Below are 21,120 nucleotides of genomic sequence, written 5' to 3'. Positions count from 1 at the left end.
CCCCTCCTGCTAGACGTGCCTGTCCACTCCCTGCAGCCTGGTGACTCGGTCGTCATCCGCAACTGGAAGGATGAACCCCTGCAGGAACGGTGGAAGGGACCACATACAGTCCTGCTGGTATCCCACACGGCAGCCAAAGTAGAGGAACTTAAGAACTGGATACATCATTCCCAGCTCAAGGCAGTAAAGAATTCCCCGTCATTGGATCAGTGGACTGTCCAGCCTGCTGGTAACTCAGACAACACTGACCTTGGACTTAGATTGCTGTTTAAACGACACAAAGGTCCAAAAGAGGACACTTCACCCTCTAAAGTGTGGTGAATTGTGTAAATCTTTGTTGATTGTGACTTTGGACCCTGAGTTCACAGTGTTTTGTTCCCTACCCCTCACCCCAGGGAAACGTTATGAGTTCAAGCCCTCAGTATGTTTTGTTATTGTTTTTCCTTGGTAGAGCACTTTTTATGCTCCTGGGTTTGGTCTCCTTAATTAAAACCCAAATGCATGCTGGTTGGGGTCCTAACACTCCTGATTTAACAATTAACACATATGAGGTCGCTTTTGCCAGTGAATTTAATCTTTCCAACTGCTGGATATGCTCTCAGATCCCTTATCATGCAGCAGGGCTGCCCTGGAGAGCAATTCCCAAGAATTGGTCTGATCATTGCCAATGGTGGTTTGCTACTGGGGGAAATGAGTCTCGTTACACACATAATGTTCCTTGATTAGAACCCGGTTTACCCAATTTGTTTAAAAATTGCACCCATGAACAACAGTATGTCTTAAGTAATGATTCTTGGTGTCCTTTTAGCAATGCCTCACACTTCCCACAGCCTGTCAGGTTGCATTTGGTTCCATCAGGGCTCCTCTGCTATCAGCAATCTGCAACAGCAAATCACACCTGGTTTGCTGGTAACAGTACTTGTCAGTATTATTTGTCCTCTATGGCCAATGTTTCTATTCCTCTTTTTAATGCCTCAGGTCAGGACACTCGAGAAGGGTTCCTATATTTCTTTGCTAATAGCTCTCTCATGATTCAGCAGGGGTTTAACGGTATGGTGGCAAACGGCCAATTCTTTTATATCTGTGGTAAATTTGCCTATAAGTGGTTGCCCCATCATTGGCATGGAAGTTGCTACGAAGGATTCCTTGCTCCTCCCCTTCATTGTGATAAAGAAAATAAACCCCAGGCCCCGAAGCCAGGTCTTGATTAAGCTGCTAATGATTACATCAAGGCCATAGGCCTCAATCGTACTAACATATAGAAAATAAGAAAATAATCATTACTAACACACCTGAGGCTAACTTGCTTAAAAAAAGGGAAGTAACCAGTCCATCATTGCCAGAATGTACTAACAGCTTTTAGTTCATTATAGTTCATTAAGTTGCTCGTGCAAGCATCAATAACTCATCATGACTTAACAAAAGGTACAAACAATATGTATTTTTGGATCCAGGTTCCTCAAAAAAGCTTAAGCAACATGCAACAGCTTAACCGCAAGTAGGGGGAAAACCAGGTGTTAAAGTCCTGACAATTAAGAAAACCTTTTTATGAGGAAGTAAAAAGGAACAGGCTTGCAATTTTAGCTTACGTATGAAATATTAATAGCAATTGTTTTTAACAAATGTTTTAGCAGATGTCATGTATTAGCCAAATAAGGTAATGACGGATGTATAAGCTCATATAATGATTTGCGGTTTTAAGCTTTATAAGCACAGGTATCACTGCTGTGAGGCAGAGAGACTTACCCCTTGCTAGGGGACTTGTTGTCTCTCTGTGCGTACGCATGTATTCTCTGATTAATCAATAAAGGAGCCTCAGGCTGTCTGATCAACTCAACACGGTGGTGGTCATTTTCCACGACAATTGCTTAGCCCAACTTCCACCTGGTTGCCTCAGGCAGCGCAGGTCTCTGCGAGCTACCCCAGAGCCCATTAAAGAGGGAGATAGGCTGGGTATGATCCTCTTCCCATCCTATGGGGTAGGACGGATGGCCCAGCTCTACCACAGACTTTCGGTATTCTTAACCCGGTTTGCCAATGAAACCCTGGCGATAGAAAAGAGCCTCAGCTCTGAACTTTACCAACTTCGACTCTTGGCTTTACAGACTCGACAGGCCCTGGTCTATGTCCTGGCCTCTCAAGGTGGAGTCTGTGCCCTTACCGGGGATGAATGCTGTACATATATCCCAGATAACTCGGCGGATATTAATAAAGACATTCTATCTGCTGAACAAGCCTTTAACCAGTGGAAGGCTAAGGAACAGGTTCCTTCCCTTTTTGATTCTCTCTTTAGTTGGTTGCCTGACCTTGGTGGGGTGGGTACAGAACTGGTATGCTTCTTGTTAATGGGGGTAGTGTTGTGTTTATTTGTTCTATTGTTACTTACCTGTTGTAAAGTTGTTATTGGTAGAGTTTGCTCTGCCACTTCTTCCACACAAATGCTGATGGCTGGTCCACCTCAGCATCCCCCAGGCCCAGATTTAAACCAAGCGCTGTCATCATATTATGAGAAGACTCAAGCAGGAGCTTTTTGAGTATTCTCAAAGGAGGGATTGTCGGGGATGCACTTGGCATAAACCAGGTAACTCGAGAGAATGGAAAGCCACGAGAGCCGATGAAGTCCTCTTGCTCTGAGCCATAGTGTACCAGCTCTCCTCTAGACTCCATGTTTGACCTTGAGTTGCCCTTGTGGAAGGGGCTACTCCTTCTCGGAAAGAACCAGTAAGAACCGGTTAGTCGTTAGGCAGACTTGGCCCTGGGCGGGAAATAGTTGCTGGGCAGACTTGGTTCTGGGCGGGTACAGTTTACGTCACAGAAAGCATTGTAACAAGTTACTGTTTTGGTTGAAGTATAAAAAGTATGTGAGTTGCTTGTTTTGCGCGCTTTTGATTTGAGCCCTGCGTGGCTCCTGACGCCTATTTGAGATCTCAAATAAAGTTTGTTTACTTCTCCACCCTGGTGTGTCCTATTGGCGTGGCGCACACTGGGCAACAAACCCAACCGTTGCCACCTTGGGCACTGAGTGCCGGCAACAAGGCTGGCTGGTCGTTGGGGTTCTCCAGGATATCGGCTGGGAGGCCCTGCTGGGGGATGACTGTCTCTCTTTGGGACAGGATCCAGGCCTTGCTCCTGTAACGGCCGAGGGTTTGAATTTGAATCCGGGGATCCAATTGGCCGAGATAGAAGCAGTCAGTGAAAATGCAAATGAACTGGCTGGCAGTGGGGAGGAGCTGCTAGGGTCAGGACACCTGTCTGGAACCAGAGCCCTGGAACAGAGAGATACCTCAGCACACAGGGGAGGTGGCTCATGCTGGCTCTGATGCTGTGAGCAAAGCAGCGGGCTTGCTGCCTGCCCTCACTGGGACAGCCCAAGCAAAGCTGAGCTCAGGGGAATCGGAGACCCCAGCTGAGTGTGGGGACCAACAGCCAGAACGGGACAGGTGCCACCAGAGCTGCCTTATCCAGAGGTGCAAATGGCCTGGGACAAGGGTAAAGCAGCCTTGGGACACCTGCCTGTCACAGAAGAGCCTTTTCAGAAGGTGGCCCTGGACTTGGTGAGGGATGAATGGAAGGGGAAGGCCTCCCCCGATGGGGAATTACTGGTGGAGCATGTACTGACTTTCCGGGAAAAGCTTGCTGAGCTCATGGGTCTGGCCAGGGAGAACCTAGCCAGGGCCCAACGGAGGCAGAAAATCTGGTATGACCACTTAGCCTATGGCACCAGGGAGCAGGTGAGGGTTCTCATCCTGGTGAGGAAGGATAAGAATAAGCTGCAATCTGCATGGGACAGGCCCTTCAAGGTCATCAAGCAGTTGAATGAAGAGAACGATGTGGTGGAACTGCCCAGCCAGGCTCACAGCCACTGAAGGAACCAGGTCAACGTGATGGAGCCAAACTGTGACAGGGAGAGGCTGGTACTGGCTGCGTGTGGCCAGTGGGAGAAGGGGGAAGATCTCCTGGTGGGTCTCTTCCCTGAGACAGGAGTCAGTTCTTGCTGGAATCAATTCCTTGCTCTGACAAGCTAACCCAGGGGTGGGCAAACTATGGCCTGCAGGCCGGACCTGGCCCCTCAGGGCTTTGGATCCAGCCCATGGGATTGCCCCCCAGTGGCGCCATGGGCCCTGCACCGCCCTCAGCAGTGGCTGGCCCAACATCCCTGTGGCCCCGGGTCCTTGCCTCCAGGCACCACCCCCCACAGCTCCCATTGGCCAGGAACGGGGACCCACGGCCAACGGGAGCTTCAGGGGAGGTACCTGGAGGCGCGGCAAGGGCAGCGCACGCAGAGCTCTCCACCCTCCCTCTCCCAGAGGCCACAGTTCTTCCTAGAGCAGGGCGGAGCCAGGGACAGGGCAGGCTCCCTGCATGCCTGCCCTAGCCCCGGTGCAGGCTGCTGCCACCCCGGGGCCCCTCCTGCACTCTGCACCCCTCCTGCACCCCAATCCCCTGTCCTCAGCCCCCTCATGCACCCCACACTCCTCTTCTGCCCCAATCCCTTGCCCTGAGCCCCTTCCTGTACACTACACCCCCTCCCGCACCGCAACCCCCTGCCTCTACATACAATTTCCACACCCAGATGTGGCCCTCGGCCCAAAATGTTTGCCCACCCCTGAGCTAACCCCTGCCCGGCAGCCAGAAATTGGAGAGAGGCTGCATTCGTACCAACAGCTGTTTGACGAGGGCTCACTAAGTGAGCTCTCCATTGGGTGGAGACAGGAGCTGACACTACCATCAGGTCTTCCCCATTCAGAGTACAGTAACTGGGAACACAGTCCAGGCCCTGGAGGGGGAGGTCAGAGACATGCTGGCTTCAGGGGTGATCCAGCCATCCACCAGCCTGAGGGGCCTCTCCCATGATGCTGGCCCCCAGGAAAGACGGGTTAATTTGATTTTCTGTGGCCTATCAGAAGCTCAATGCCATCACCATGTCTGGTGCCTGCCCATGCCTAGGCCTGATGAGATCCTAGACAAGCTGGGCAGGACCGGTACCAGAGATCTCACCAAAGGCTACTGGCAGGTGACTGTGGATCCAGATGCCAGGTCAAAACCTGGTTTTGTCACTCCTTTGGGGCTGTACAAGTCCCTGGTCCTACCTTTCGGCCTCAAGGAGGCGCCAGTAACCTGCCAGCGCCAGGGGGATCAGCTAACCGAGGGGGATGGAGAATTTTACCCTAACAGACATTGATGATATTTGTTTTGTTAGCCAGACCTTGGAGGACCATGTGTCCCAGGTGAAGAGGGGGCTGACTTGCCCCCAAGGATGCAGGGCTGACTGTAAAAACTGGCAAGTGCAAGGTGGGGATGGCAGAGGCATCAGACCTGGGCCACAGGGTGGGGAGTGGCTGCCAAAAGCCAAAGCTGGCCAAAGTGGGGGCGATCAGAGACTGGTCTGCTCCCCAGGCTAAGAACCAGGCCCAGGCCTTTATTGGGATGGCGGGTGTGATGCAGTAGGGTCTGTCTGTGTGGGGGATGGGAGAGCCGGGGAGGACTTTAGGTGAGGGACAGTATTTTTAAGCCTGTAACCTGAGCCAGGTAGGGGAGAAGGGGTTAGCACCTTGGCCCGGGAAGCTGGACAAAGGAATCAGCCGGCTGGAGGAGGGGCAGTTCAGTTTCAGGCTGGGTGATTGGAATTCAGGGAATCCTATGCTGGGATCCAAGCACCCTGTACCCCCAGAAGGACTTGATTGAGGGGTCCTGGTTGGGCCTCCAAGCTCTGCTGCAACCTGCATTCCTGTTGTCCAGTAAACCTTCTGTTTTACTGGCTGGCTGAGAGTCACTGTGAGTCCCAGGAAGAGGGGTGCAGGGCCGGACTCCCCCACACTCCGTGACAGCGGGACACTACCAGAGGTTTGTGCCCCGCTTTAGCTCTGTGTCTGCTCCCATCCCTGAGCTATGCAGAAAGGGGAAGACAGACAAGCTGGTCTCGACCGGGCAGTGCCAGAGGGCTCTCTGCACACTGAAAGAGGATCTGATCAAAGGCCCGGTGCTGGGAAACCCAGACTTTGACAGGCCCTTTATGGTGCTCACCAATGCCCCTGACACAGGGCTGGGTGTGGTGCTGATGCAAAGGGGGAGAAACACCTCATCATGTGCCTGAGCAGGAGGCTGCTGCCCCAAGAGCAGAGCTATGCAGCCATAGAGAAGAAATGCCTGGCCCTGGGGTGAGCTCTTGAAAGGCTGCAGCCGGAGCTATTTGGGCACCACTTCATTGTGTGCACTGACCACACATCCTGCCACGGCTGCACTAGATGCAAGGGGCCAATGTTAAGCTCCTGAGGTGGATGCTGTCCCTCCTGGAGTATGAGATGGAGGTGGTCCATGTTAAGGGGAGTGCAAATGTTATAGCTGACGCTTTGCTGTGGAGAGGGAAGTGCCTCAGGCCACTGGTTAAAGTGACCATGCTCAGTTCGGTGTCGAAGGGAGGAGAGATGTGACGAAGTGGGGATTTTCCCTTGTTATGTTGTATGTGAGTCTTACTGTTGAGCTTATGTGAATTTTACCATTCTGCATGAATAATGTTTGCCTCAGTTTTCCTGTGTGCTGCACTAATACCTCGATGGTGGGAATAGCGGTGTGACTTTGGCTGAGACCTCTGGGGCAAGTGAGGCTGCTCCAGCTGTCTGCATGTGTGATAAATGAAGGGGGGGAGGGGTATCTCCCTTTTATGGACACCCAGCCAGTCAGTAGCTATAAAATCCCTCTTAGGAGCTGTTCTCTACTTGCGCTACTGTAAAGGGTTAAAAAGTCTCACTGCTATGCATAGGTAAAAGGAAGCGAGTGGGCACCTGGCCAAAAGAGCCAGTGGGAAGGCTAGAACATTTTAAAATTGGGGAAAAAAACCTCCCCTTTGTCTGACTGTCTGTTGTTCTCCTGGGGAGAGGCAGACAGGGCAATAGCTATATTGTAAGAAGCCTGGGTCAGGTATGAAAAAATCATAAGTATCATACCAAGAAACTACTCATTTAAAACCCTAGCTATATAACTAGGCCAGGAAATGTCTAGGAAGACGCTGTGAATTCCACCCCAATCACATTCTGACATGTTACTTGGTAATGGTGTTTAATATGATTTTGTTTATTGTCCGCCATTTTGGTTTGTAAAGGACAAGTAGTCTGCCATATTAGACAGCCTTCTTGTTCCCTTAGGAGAGAGCGGGAAATCTAGTGGCATCTTGCTAGACAATGGGAGGGATCATATATGCTGGGAAAGAGCGGGAAGGGGTTCTTCCTCTGCTCTTACCTTGGAGAGAAGAGAGGAGGTTCTTTCCAGAGCTGTGGCTTGGAAAGAGATCTGACACCAGTTATCTGCCTAGAGAACAGCTCAACTCTAATTGTGTGGGAAAGGATCTAGTTTATTGTTTTAAGGGAAGCATATCTCCATCCACGGGCTTTCCACCTCCAGTGGCTAGGGAACTTACTAACAGACAGGACATCGCAAAAGGGGTTAGGGTGGGAAATTAATTAGGCCTCTTATCTGATTCCTCACCCTCATTCTCCGGAATGGTAGTCCTGTCCTGTTCCAGCGGTGATCGTGGTCCGGGGAGTCATCCATCGGATCCTGGTCTCGGCAGCAGCAGCATCTGGACATGGTATAGAGCAGCCATCATTTACCATTTTGTAATCCCTGTGTGAAAGAGTGCACGGTTATAAAATCTGTTCAGCATTATTTAATCCTCCCGCCACATTCCCTTCTTGCCTATCCTAGTCCTAATTCCCTAGTTAGTTTAAGTTGTGGTTTCTGTGATTAATTCGGATAAGCTCTGATAGACGGGCTATACTGAGGGAATCGTGGGAGACTTCTGCTAGCTCCTTGCAGTCTTCCGGAAGTAGGGTCCTGAAATCCTCAAATAATAAAGACTATTAACCTAACAGTACTGGTGACCGCAGCAGGACCCTCAGGTTAATAATTAAGCCGTGATAAGGTTTCCCTCCCCTTCTACTATTTAAATAACCCTTTTATGGTTGTGTTATACTGAACAGTAAATCCCAATGGATTAGAGTAAGTGGAGTGTGTCTGCAGTGTGATCGCCCCAGACCCCGTGTGTGGGTTCGGACCGTGGGTGGAGGGAGTAGGCAGCTGGCGATCAGACATCGGTGGTTCCACCAGAGCAGGAAAAGGCAGCCGGCATTCAGAGAAATCGGCTTGTAGGGATCAGTTACCAGGAGTTTTTGAGCTGATCAGCCTAGGGAAGCAGCCTGGGTTGTTGAGACCTCATAGGGGAAGTCCCTCAAGGTTTGTCGCTGGCACGACTCCAGGACAGCGCTGGTGCAAGGCACCACTTAGGGAACTGTCAGTGCCTCGTACTCAGCTGGGCTCAGGCCCAGGAGGGGATTAGGGAGGCAACTGGCGGACTAGCTACCCGCGGCTGAACACTCTAAGGCCGCCTGTCTCGTAGTGAGACCTCGGGGATAAGAGCCCGAGTCTACGGAACCCGGGAAGGGTTTGTCTGGGGCGCAAGCTCAGAGTCTGAGGGAAGCTTGAGCCTGACAGGGCTTGGTGCCATTTCTTGTACCGTGACGGGGCCAGTAAGTGGTGCTCCAGGGCAGCTTGAGGAAGTGGGCACCTCCCACCCTGTAAAGCAAAACCAGGTTAGTGCGCTGGGGAACCACTCACACTCCCCTAGCTCCAATGGGAGCGGCCTCAAGCCTGCTGGTGGGACAACTCGAGTCCTGATTATCTTCAGCGGTGATAACCCCACCGTAGTTCTATTACAATCTGTGCATGTGGGCGAATTGTAGATCACAGAGGGAGATGCAAGGGTCGCCTATGGAGACTGTGATCCAGAAAATGGCCAGTGGTGACAATCTGTGGAAGGAGGGAACATGGGAGGGAGGCTTGGACAATTTTCCAATCTAAATGGTCTGGTTTCATTGGTGAGCAGCCAAAGCCCTCAAACAGAAGCCAGAAAAGAGCCATGCTGTATGGCAGATGTGGGCAAACTACAGCCTGCAGGCCACATCCAGCCCATGGGACCATCCTGCCTGGCCCCTGAGCTCCTGGCCAGGGAGGCTACTCGTGGCTCCTCTCCTGCTGTCCCTAAACTGGGAGGAGTAGATAGGGGGGCTGGAGCACATGACTTATGAGGACAGGCTGAGGGAACTGGGATTGTTTAGTCTGCAGAAGAGAAGAGTGAGGGGGGATTTGATAGCTGCTTTCAACTACCTGAAAGGGGGGTTCCAAAGAGGATGGATCTAGACTGTTCTCAGTGGTGGCAGATGACAGAACAAGGAGCAATGGTCTCACGTTGCAGTGCGGGAGGTCTAGGTTGGATATTAGGAAAAACTTTTTTACTAAGAGGGTGGTGAAGCACTGGAATGGGTTCCCTAGGGAGGTGGTGGAAACCCCTTCCTTCGAGGTTTTTAAGGCCTGGCTTGACAAAGCCCTGGCCATAGGCAGCAGGTTATATACTTTTGTGGTGCTTAGGCATCAGGAATATTCAGGGCTGGGGGCCCTGCTCCACCAATGTTTGGAGCTGGGTCTCTCCCCTGGCCCTGCCTGGATTGGACCCTGGCCCCCACTCCCCTACGCATCCCCCCCACCCCGTGTCCCTGCCTGAAAGAAAGGTGCACGTCCCTCTCCGGTTCCTGCTTGTGCTGCTGGTATAGCACATTCCTATGGCAGAGGGGCTCCCAACAGAACTGCTGTCTGCTGCCCCAGGGTCCTAGCGCCCCCCCCATTCCCTAATGGCAGGGCAGGCTGCCCTTACGCTGCCCTTCTGCCCTAGCCTGAGCCTCTCCAATGCCCCAAACCCCTCAGCCCTCATCCCCCCGCACCCTAATCCTCTGCCCCAGCCCAGAGCCCCTCCTGCATCAAGAACCCTTCATTCTCAGCCCTACAGCCCTCACCCACGCACTCCCTCCTATCCCCAAACTCCCTCCCAGAGCGTGCACCCTTTTCCACACACTCCCTCCTGCCCCCAACCTCCATCCCAAACCCTGCACCCCTCACCCCCTCCTGCACACCCACCCCCCCGCCCCAGCCCAGAGTCTGCACCCAGCACCCAAACTGCATCCCAAAGCCTGCACCCCTCACCCCCTCCTGCACACCCACCCCCCTGTCCCAGCCTGGAGCCTGCACCCCTCACCCCCTCCTGCACACCCACCCCCCTGCCCCAGCCCAGAGTCTGCACCCAGCACCCAAACTGCGTCCCAAAGCCTGCACCCCTCGCCCCCTCCTGCACACCCACCCCCCCGCCCCAGCCTGGAGCCTGCACCCCTCACCCCCTCCTGCACACCCCACTCCCTCCTGCACACCCACCCCCCTGCCCCAGCGTGGAGCCCGCACCCCTCACCCCCTCCTGCACACCCACCCCCCTGCCCCAGCCTGGAGCCTGCACCCCTCACCCCGCCTGCAGACCCACCCCCCCGCCCCAGCCTGGAACCTGCACCCCTCACCCCCTCCTGCACACCCATCCCCCTGCCCCAGCCCAGAGTCTGCACCCAGCACCCAAACTGCGTCCCAAAGCCTGCACCCCTCACCCCCTCCTGCACACCCACCCCCCTGCCCCAGCCTGGAGCCTGCACCCCTCACTCCCTCCTGCACACCCACCCCCTGGCCCCAGCCTGGAGCCTGCACCCCTCACCCCCTCCTGTACACCCACCCCCCTGCCCCAGCCTGGAGCCTGAAGCCCTCACCCCCTCCTGCACACCCACCCCCCTGCCCCAGCCTGGAGCCTGCACCCCTCACCCCCTCCTGCACACCCACCCCCCTGCCCCAGCCTGGAGCCTGCACACCCCACTCCCTCCTGCACACCCACCCCCCTGCCCCAGCCTGGAGCCTGCACCCCTCACCCCGCCTGCAGACCCACCCCCCCGCCCCAGCCTGGAGCCTGCACCCCTCACCCCCTCCTGCACACCCACCCCCCTGCCCCAGCCCAGAGTCTGCACCCAGCACCCAAACTGCGTCCCAAAGCCTGCACCCCTCACCCCCTCCTGCACACCCACCCCCCTGCCCCAGCCTGGAGCCTGCACCCCTCGCCCCCTCCTGCACACCCACCCCCCCCCGCCCCAGCCTGGAGCCTGCACACCCCACTCCCTCCTGCACACCCACCCCCCTGCCCCAGCCTGGAGCCTGCACCCCTCACCCCCTCCTGCACACCCACCCCCCTGCCCCAGCCTGGAGCCTGCACCCCTCACCCCGCCTGCAGACCCACCCCCCTACCCCAGCCTGGAGCCTGCACCCCTCACCCCCTCCTGCACACCCACCCCCCCGCCCCAGCCTGGAGCCTGCACCCCTCACCCCGCCTGCAGACCCACCCCCCCGCCCCAGCCTGGAGCCTGCACCCCTCACCCCCTCCTGCACACCCACCCCCCTGCCCCAGCCTGGAGCCTGCACCCCTCACCCCTCCTGCACACCCACCCCCCTGCCCCAGCCTGGAGCCTGCACCCCTCACCCCCTCCTGCACACCCACCCCCCTGCCCCAGCCTGGAGCCTGCACCCCTCACCCCCTCCTGCACACCCACCCCCCCGCCCCAGCCTGGAGCCTGCACCCCTCACCCCGCCTGGAGACCCACCCCCCTGCCCCAGCCTGGAGCCTGCACCCCTCACCCCGCCTGCAGACCCACCCCCCCGCCCCAGCCTGGAGCCTGCACCCCTCACCCCCTCCTGCAGACCCACCCCCCTGCCCCAGCCCAGAGTCTGCACCCAGCACCCAAACTGCGTCCCAAAGCCTGCACCCATCACCCCGCCTGCAGACCCACCCCCCCGCCCCAGCCTGGAGCCTGCACCCCTCACCCCCTCCTGCACACCCACCCCCCCTGCCCCAGCCTGGAGCCTGCACCCCTCACCCCCTCCTGCACACCCCCCCCCCCGCCCCAGCCTGGAGCCTGCACACCCCACTCCCTCCTGCACACCCACCCCCCTGCCCCAGCCTGGAGCCTGCACCCCTCACCCCGCCTGCAGACCCACCCCCCTACCCCAGCCTAGAGCCTGCACCCCTCACCCCCTCCTGCACACCCACCCCCCCCGCCCCAGCCTGGAGCCTGCACCCCTCACCCCTCCTGCACACCCACCCCCCCCGCCCCAGCCTGGAGCCTGCACACCCCACTCCCTCCTGCACACCCACCCCCCTGCCCCAGCCTGGAGCCTGCACCCCTCACCCCCTCCTGCACACCCACCCCCCTGCCCCAGCCTGGAGCCTGCACCCCTCACCCCCTCCTGCACACCCACCCCCCTGCCCCAGCCTGGAGCCTGCACCCCTCACCCCGCCTGCAGACCCACCCCCCCGCCCCAGCCTGGAGCCTGCACCCCTCACCCCCTCCTGCACACCCCACTCCCTCCTGCACACCCACCCCCCTGCCCCAGCCTGGAGCCTGCACCCCTCACCCCCTCCTGCACACCCACCCCCCCGCCCCAGCCTGCACCCCTCACCCCCTCCTGCACACCCCACTCCCTCCTGCACACCCACCCCCCTGCCCCAGCCTGGAGCCTGCACCCTCACCCCCTCCTGCACACCCACCCCCCTGCCCCAGCCTGGAGCCTGCACCCCTCACCCCCTCCTGCACACCCACCCCCCCGCCCCAGCCTGGAGCCTCCACCCCTTACCCCCTCCTGCACACCCACCCCCCTGCCCCAGCCTGGAGCCTGCACCCCTCACCCCCTCCTGCACACCCCCCCCCCCGCCCCAGCCTGGAGCCTGCACACCCCACTCCCTCCTGCACACCCACCCCCCTGCCCCAGCCTGGAGCCTGCACCCCTCACCCCGCCTGCAGACCCACCCCCCTACCCCAGCCTAGAGCCTGCACCCCTCACCCCCTCCTGCACACCCACCCCCCCCGCCCCAGCCTGGAGCCTGCACCCCTCACCCCTCCTGCACACCCACCCCCCCCGCCCCAGCCTGGAGCCTGCACACCCCACTCCCTCCTGCACACCCACCCCCCTGCCCCAGCCTGGAGCCTGCACCCCTCACCCCCTCCTGCACACCCACCCCCCTGCCCCAGCCTGGAGCCTGCACCCCTCACCCCCTCCTGCACACCCACCCCCCTGCCCCAGCCTGGAGCCTGCACCCCTCACCCCGCCTGCAGACCCACCCCCCCGCCCCAGCCTGGAGCCTGCACCCCTCACCCCCTCCTGCACACCCCACTCCCTCCTGCACACCCACCCCCCTGCCCCAGCCTGGAGCCTGCACCCCTCACCCCCTCCTGCACACCCACCCCCCCGCCCCAGCCTGCACCCCTCACCCCCTCCTGCACACCCCACTCCCTCCTGCACACCCACCCCCCTGCCCCAGCCTGGAGCCTCCACCCCTCACCCCCTCCTGCACACCCACCCCCCTGCCCCAGCCTGGAGCCTGCACCCCTCACCCCCTCCTGCACACCCACCCCCCCGCCCCAGCCTGGAGTCTGCACCCCTCACCCCCTCCTGCACCCCTCACCCCCTCCTGCACACCCACCCAGCCCAGGACCCGCCCCCCGGATCTCCTCCCCCCCGAGCCTCGGCAGGTGGAGGCGGGGCTGGGGGGCAGAGTTAGCCGTGGTTGGACCAGCCCCCCAGCCCGTGACTCTGCCCGCTCCTCAGCCGGCGCGGTGAGGGCCCGGAGCCCGCCAAGCCCTGTGCAGTGGGCGGGGCCGCGGTCCCCTCAGGAGCCGGCGGGCAGGGGGCGGGGCCCAACCACACAGCCCGGGGGGCCCCGCCCGGCCCAGAGCGCCCCGCCCCCAACGGCCAGCGAGCGCCTTGTTAGCGCCCCGCCCCCTCTGCTTCCCGCCCTCCGGCCCGCTCTCTGATTGGCCACGGCCGCGGCAATCTTAAAGCGCCTCCCCACTTTGGCCTTAATTAGTCTGAAGCGCAGGGTCCCGCCCTTTGCATCCGGATTGGGTAATCTGAGCCACCCTTCTTTAGGCCCCGCCCACTCCAAGGACACCTCCCTGGATTGGCCCGGGAGACTCTGACCCCGCCCCATAGCGTTGGCTCCACCTCGGAGTGCTCCAACCCCTCCTCCTCGGACTCTCCTTGGATTGGTCCAGACTCAGAGACCACGCCCTATCCAGCCCGGCCCCCTCAGTATCCCTCAGGATTGGTCTGGTCTCCCTCCGGCCCCGCCCATCCCGTGCCCGCCGAGCCCCCATTGGCTGTCGTCCAGCGCTGTCAGTCACTCGAGCTGGAGCAAAGGTTGGTCGGGGAGCGTGTCCCGTAAGTAACGCGGAGACCGAGTGACCCCCCCCCCGCCGAAAGACCCGTCTCCTTCCGGCCCCCCCCCCCCCGCGAACCTGCAGCCGGGCGCGATGGAGAGCGGGGGGAGGGGTGCGGGGGGGTTGGGGCTGAGGTTGGGGGGCCAGGGGTCCTGCAAAGGCAGGGGCTGGGCTGGGGGGGAGGGACAAGGGGGGGTTGGGGCTGAGGTTGGGGGGCCAGGGGTGCTGCAAAGGCAGGGGCTGGGCTGGGGGGGAGGGGTGCGGGGGGGTTGGGGCTGAGGTTGGGGGGCCAGGGGTCCTGCAAAGGCAGGGGCTGGGCTGGGGGGGAGGGACAAGGGGGGGTTGGGGCTGAGGTTGGGGGGTTAAGGGTGCTGCAAAGGCAGGGGCTGGGCTGGGGGGGAGCGACAAGGGGGGGTTGGGGCGGAGGCTGGGGGGTCAGGGGTGCTGCAAAGGCAGGGGCTGGGCCGGGGAGTGTGTTGGGGAGGACTAAGAGGAGGTTGGGGGGCTGGGGCAGGGGGCAGTGGTGCTGGGGATACTCCTCCCTTGCACCAACCCTGTGACAGTCTCGCCAAGCCCAGAGCCTGAGGCACCAGCCCCAGTAGTTAGCCACAGAGCAGGGCGGGACCGGGAGGGCTCCCTGCAGTGACTCTGCTGCAGCCCACCGACAGACAGGGGCTGAGCCCAGAGGGGGGCACGGGGTGAATCTGGGGGAGTCCTCACCTGTAAAGCCATTTCCTGTAACACCCGAGATGCGGAGAGCGAACAGGTGAGTGACGCCTGCGAGAGGGTAGGTGGGAGGGAGGGCAGGGGAGTCGGGGCCCTGGAGAGCCATCCAGGGGAAGATAATCCCAGCAACTCAGCATGGCTGAGAGAAACCCGCAGTGAGAGTGGGTAGGAAATAGACAGGTGTTCCCAATTTGATGTGACTGCTCCAAATCTTTGGCCGCTAAGGCATCACCCCAGAACTGATGCTGGCTCTCGCATGACCACCCATGGACTGTTGCTGTCCACTTTGCCCACCTTAACACCAGAGAAATTCTTTCCTCTGGGGAGCTCAGAGAAGAGCAACAGAACTGCTCAGTGGGGAGCCCTGGTGCTAGGCACAGCAGAGACAGAGCAAGAAGGTGGCTTATGCCCGGAAGAGCTTGCAGTCTAAGGAATACAACAAGCCACAGGCAGAGTTCTGTGGGAGCATAACGAAACAGATGGTCCTGGTGGGCATGACAGCTGTGGGCTCTCTACGCCAGTAGCCTACATTGCCAAGCGTTTCCCTGGCAAAGGAGCATTTGCAGGAGGCAATGAGGTAGTTTTGTGCATGTCTACTGCAAACGCCTCCCCAGTGTAAGGGGCAATATGGGAGACCTGTATGCAGTGCTACTTGAAGGGCAGCAGTGCAGGGTGTGACGAACTGGGAATGTTCTTAATGTTTGCTCTGAATACTGTGTTGGTGCCTCAGTGTCCCCTGTGCAGTTCTTAAGTATCTAGGTGGTGGGATAAGGGTGTGTGATTGCTGCAGAGCAAAGGGCCAGTGCACCTAAATGCCTGACACTCTTGTCTCCTAGCAACTGATGGCCTGGGCCCCCCCTCTGCAAAGGTGCCAGCTGAAGGTGTTGGAGACAAAGAGGTCTGGTGACCTCCTGGCCCGGGGAAAGGAACTGAGCAGAGGAGGAGGGGCTGGAGGGGTGGTTAGTCTGGAGTTGGCTGGGGACGAGGAGTGAAATGCAGACGTAGGGGTCTGGCTCACTGCCCCCCAGAATGGACCTGGCTGAGGGGTCCGGTTCGCTGTATCTACAAGCTCTGTTTTAGACCCTGTTCCTGTCATCGAATAAACCTCTGTGTTACTGGCAGGCTGAGAGTCACATCTGACTGCAAAGTGGGGGGGCAGAACCGGTGGCTTCCCCAGGACCCCGCTGGGGCGGACTCGCTGTGGGAAGCACATGGAGGGGCAGAGGATGCTGAATGCTCCAAGGAGAGACCCAGGAGGTGAAGCCGTGTGAGCTTCTTGCCCTGCAGACAGTCTGCTCCAAGGGAGAGGAGGCTCCCCAAAGTCCTGCCTGCTTTGTGGGGAGCAGTTCCAGAGCATCGCCCAGGGACTCCGTGACACAGGGGCCCAGACAACAATCAGGCCAGACCTCCCAACAACAGTGCAGGCTCCATGTGGTTGCACTGTCCCACCCAAACAGCCATGCTGGAGTGGGAGGAGGCAGAACCCATTGTGGCTTTGGCAAGACAGTGCCTGGAGCGGGACTGGTTCCTTCCCTTCCCAGGTGACTGAGCTCAGGATCCCTTTCTCATAAAACAACTGGACTCCACATTCCTGGTCTTGACCTTCTCTGACATCCTGTCACAATGGACCTCGTGCACCTTTTGCAAGTGACAAGCCCCTTGTTTGGGCTTGTGACTAAAGCCCAGGACTGGGAGACAGTCACTTTGTATTCCCTGCTCTTGAAAGTTTAGAAATGGCTAATGGAACAGATTCGCCATGTAAACTCAGGTCAGTCCTGGCCTCGCTCAGTGCCTCAGTTTCCCCATCTGTAAAGTCAGAGTGACAATCCTGTCCCTCTTACCAAAGGAACATGACAGTTAGTGTTAGTAAAGTGCTTTGAGCTCCTCAGACAGAAGGAGGGAAGGGGTGATTACTTATTTATTACTACAGTTACCAGAGAACTCTGAGAAGAGTTGTGGTGAGGGGATCCCTTGGAGCGTCTCTGGCTGAATTCTCCCACTTCTGATCTCACTCCGGCTAGGGCAGGAGAATCTCTCGTCCATTATAGTATCTGGGGCCTGTAGTAACTATTGACCTGAAGATGCAGTCTCTTCTGCCTGGGAACGCAAGGTCTCCAGTCTCAGGAGTTTGATTTTCTCTCTCTCTCACTCCCAGGAAGCAAAGCCAGAGTGCAGTGGGACAAAGCCCAGAACAAGACACTACAAGGAGTAACTGGACCTCCTAAAATTCTTTCAAAGCTCTCTAGTCCCAGCCGAGGGGGAGGCCATCAGCTGCAGTCCCTATAGCATTCATGTGACTTGCACGGAATCCGCTCAGAACTATTCATGGCCCAAGAATCACAGTGGGAGTTGGTTTGGCTTCTCCGGTCAGATCCGGCTCCGCAGCCCAGCATGAAAGGAGCCCGTAGTCACTGAACAGCAGTGATCCAGACTTGGTGTGAGCCGTGTGTCCTGCCCCCCCTGCAGTAGCTGGATTGCTGTGTCCTTTCTGACTGCTTTGCCCGTGCGTGTTCCAGATGACCTTTTCATCACACCTACCCTCTGGTGCAGCGCATGCATGAGACCCTGCTAAGTAAAGCCTCTTCCATGTGCTTCACTGGCTCTTGCGCAGGCTTGCCGCAGGAGGGATGCACGGTGCTGAGGAATTCCCTCCCTGCCTTGTCTTCTCTCCCAGCCAGGCAGGGCTGGTGTAATTGTTGGAGCTGTGGTGCTTACGATGCCTGTTGTTTCCATCTCCCATGGCACTGATGCATCCGTGGGGCTTAAAAGGGCTGATGTGTGTCAGTGGCCTTCTCTCACTCATCCTGCTCTGGTGCCTGCTGGTCATGACAGCTGACGTCCAGAAGAGATGGCAGCTTTCCAGTCGCTTCCCCATCTTCCGAGGGAAGCTACCCAGAATGTCTCGCTTTGGGGCCATCAAAGCTGTCCAGAGAGGGGTGGACTTTCCATCTCTGTTCACCAGCTCTCACACAGATCCTCACTGTGAGCCTGGACAGCTGCTCCTGATCCTCGTGACTTCAGCCCCAGGGAATTCAGAACCCAGGCAAGTGATCAGGAGAACCTGGGCTGCCCACGAGGGACCGAGAGCACCCCAATGGCAGTCCGTGTTCTTAGTCGGCCAGTCTGCAGACATTGGGGTAGCCCAGGGCATCCAGAGAGAGCAGCAGGAGTTTGGGGACATCCTGATTGGGAATTATCAGGACACCTATCGGAACCTCACCCTGAAGGTCATGCATGGGTTTAAGTGGGTGGCTGAGCGGTGCCAGCCCAGCTACATTCTAAAGACGGATGACGACTGCTTCGTCAACACAGACCGGCTGCCGGAGTTCCTGCTGGAGCACAACACTATTAAGACGGGCCTGTATGCAGGATCCCTCTTCTCCCGGGAGAAGCGGCAGGTCATCAGAGAGCCTTCCAGCAAATGGTATGTCTCCAGGCAAGACTACCACCTAGACGAATACCCGCCATACGCCAGTGGCATCGGCTACATCCTGTCTCTGGATGCCGTTGAGCGGATCCTGTGGGCAGCAGAACATGTCCATCCCATCCCGGTGGAAGATGCCTACGTGGGCATCTTGGCTGAGAGGGCTGGGATCCAGGTGAAATCCAGCGCACGCTTCGCCAAGCACAATGTGAGGTGGCGGGTGTGTAACTACCGCTACCTGATGGTGATTCATCACCTGAGCCCACAGGAGCAGGAGGTGGCCAAGGGGAGCATGCTGCAGGCTCGGAGTGCCTGCCACGACAGCCTGGAGGTCACCAGGTGGAAGTGAGCCACTGTCTGCCAGGAGGGCTGGCAAGGGACCTGGCAACCTCATGCCTGTAGCACAGTCTGAGGAGGTTATACAACTGGTGCTCAGTTTAATCCCCCCAAGCCCCATCCCAGGCACTGGGGTGGGAGTCATGGTCAGCCCCTGCGATGCACTCTTGCCAGGCACCCCAGCTGTCTTACTCTTCCATTGTTACGGGCTTCCAGAGAGTGAAATGGCCCTGTCCGGATTGCCTGGCAGGCAGCATCTTACTCGCCACAGAAACATGAGGTTGGGGCTGGGAGTCAGGAGCTCTGGAGTAGGAGTCTCAGCTCTGCTACTAACCTCAGGCCAGTAACTGACCGATCCTGTGCCTCAGTTTCCCCACTTGTAAAGTGGGAATGACTATCTGACTCAGCTCCTAGAGCCTGTGGAGATTAATTGGTTCATGTCTGCAGGCAGGAGTGGTGCCTGGGTTTTTGGCGCCCTAGGCAGGGGTCCTTCTGCGCTCCTGGATGGTGGCGGCAATTCTGTGGCGGGGGGGTCCTTCCATGCTCCCGGTCTTTGGGGCACTTCAGTGGTGGGTCCCGGAGTGAGTGAGGACCCGCCGCAGAATTGCCGCCAAAAACCCAGAGCACAGAAGGACCCCCCACCACCGAATTGCTGCCGAGAACGGCAAAATGCCACCCCCCCCCCATCCTGGCGCACTAGGCGACCACCTAGTCGCCTAAATGGAAGCGCCGGCCCTGTCTGTAGGGCTTTGAAAAGTGGCGTGGGAGGGGCCAAACATCAATACAGAGGGACTCACGGTCTCAGCATATCATGCCCGCCTGAGGCTCCTGCCATCCAGATGCATCGTGGCATGTTAGGACCTGTAGCCCACAGGCTGGCTGCTGGCTGCTTCAGTTGGTGGCCAGTTGCTGACAGCCCTGAGCTGAGCTAAGGTGGAAGGTGCCAGGTCACCAGGACTTGGCTGCCTCTAACACTACAGTGCCCTGGGGCGCAGGGCACGGGGAGCCTTGCAGCTGACAGGTGGGAGTGGGGCTGGCCTCTACCTCCGGAAGAGGACTCTCCTTATGCCCAGGCTCCAGCTCTCCCGAGCTGCCTTATGAAGGGGGGTTGCTGGATGTGTGACTTACCGCAGCAGCAGCAGCAGTAGTGCTGCTGGTGAGGCTGGAAAACACCACGGTAGCTCAGCACCCCTGCAGGGAGTGATGCTGTTCTCCCCCACCCCCATCACCTTCCCGGGGAGGGGGATGGGACAGGACTTACTGTGCTTGGTGCAGTGGCACTAGCAAAACTAACTGCCCCTTCTCATGCTGCATCCTGCTGAGGGAAGGCCCAGGGTGGCCTGCACTTCACCAGCACCTGGGCCAGGCTGCCAGGCCCCATGGGTGCTAATGATGTATGGCAGCTGTAAATGGTACTCGCTTTCCTGAGCAGTGCATACTGGGGTCTGTTGTGCTCACAAGCCTGGAGCACTTTCCAGACTGAAAGGACACTAGGAAAGGGTTAATCTATGCAGGTTCTACTACTACAAAACAGTATTAAGTAAAGGCTGAGGCTCAGAGTGACCCTTGGCAAGTCACTTCCCTGCTCTCTGCCTCAGTTTCCCCTCCCCAGGCAGGGGGTGAAGCCAAACTCCCCCTGATCTCACATATCAAGGTGCTCTCCTCCAACGAGCCAGTGGAAATAGCTGCTTTGACAAACCAACACTCACCAGGCCCACCTCCTTCAGCACTGCCCGGTAGCAGCCAGCTGGGGAGAGGAAGCTGGTTGTGGCACTGGGCTCCTGCCCCGTGGGCATAGGGAGACTACGGCTAGTTAGCCTGAAGAGTGAGCTAGCCCCCATGGGGCCTGATCCCTGCCCCACAGTGCCTAGAAAGGCTCTCCTCTGGCCCAGGGAAGAGAGCTCCCTGCTCGAGGGCTCAGCGCTCAATCAGTGTTACTGACATCCCAGCAGCAGGTGCCAAACTCACACCAGCTCAGCCTGCCCCGTGGTCCCCAGCCCTACCACTGCCCAAGAGCATTACCTCCTGCTTTTGCCACTATTGTGCAGCTGGGGTCCCCTTGCTAGGGGGACGGGACTTGCCTGATTCTGCCTCCCAGCCTTACTGATGAACGTGGGGCCCAGTAAGTTGTAGGGAAAAGTGGGGGACAGAAACACGATTCAACCCTGGTGCTTTGCCAGCTGGGTGTGCTGCTCCCACCTGGGCTGCAGTCTGCTCAGAGCCGGACCCTAAGGCCTAGAGCTCTTGCATTACTGTAGCCCCTTGGTCGCGGCCCAGGATCCTGAGCGTGAGGTGCTGTACAAACAACCCATTCCTCCTCTGCCAGGAAGTCGGGTGCAGCTGCTCCTGGCGGGATCAAACATTCCTAGCCACACGGCTTCCCTCGGGGTGGGCCTGGTCACTCGGCACAGAGCCGCCGAGCGAGCGAGGGGTCGGTCTGTGTCAGCCACAGTCCAGGCAGCAGGAGGGCCGCAGGCAGTGCTAGGTGCTGTTTTCTCCGAAGGGTGGAAG

At 58.5% G+C, this 21,120-nt stretch overlaps 1 protein-coding gene across 1 annotated transcript; it reads left to right on the top strand.

Annotated features, from left to right (window-relative positions):
* The first annotated feature begins 14,086 nt into the window (after positions 1-14,086).
* LOC115653987 (beta-1,3-galactosyltransferase 5-like) lies at positions 14,087-19,142 on the top strand. The gene is made up of 2 exons (XM_030567870.1): positions 14,087-14,124; positions 17,005-19,142. The coding sequence occupies exon 2, from the start codon at positions 17,588-17,590 to the stop codon at positions 18,620-18,622; it is 1,035 nt and encodes a 344-aa protein (XP_030423730.1). The 5' UTR covers positions 14,087-14,124; positions 17,005-17,587; the 3' UTR covers positions 18,623-19,142.
* The last annotated feature ends 1,978 nt before the right edge of the window (positions 19,143-21,120 follow it).

This window comes from Gopherus evgoodei, chromosome 6, assembly GCF_007399415.2.
Source record: "Gopherus evgoodei ecotype Sinaloan lineage chromosome 6, rGopEvg1_v1.p, whole genome shotgun sequence".
NCBI lineage: Eukaryota > Metazoa > Chordata > Testudines > Testudinidae > Gopherus > Gopherus evgoodei.
This window is presented reverse-complemented; position numbering and strand designations above follow the sequence as displayed.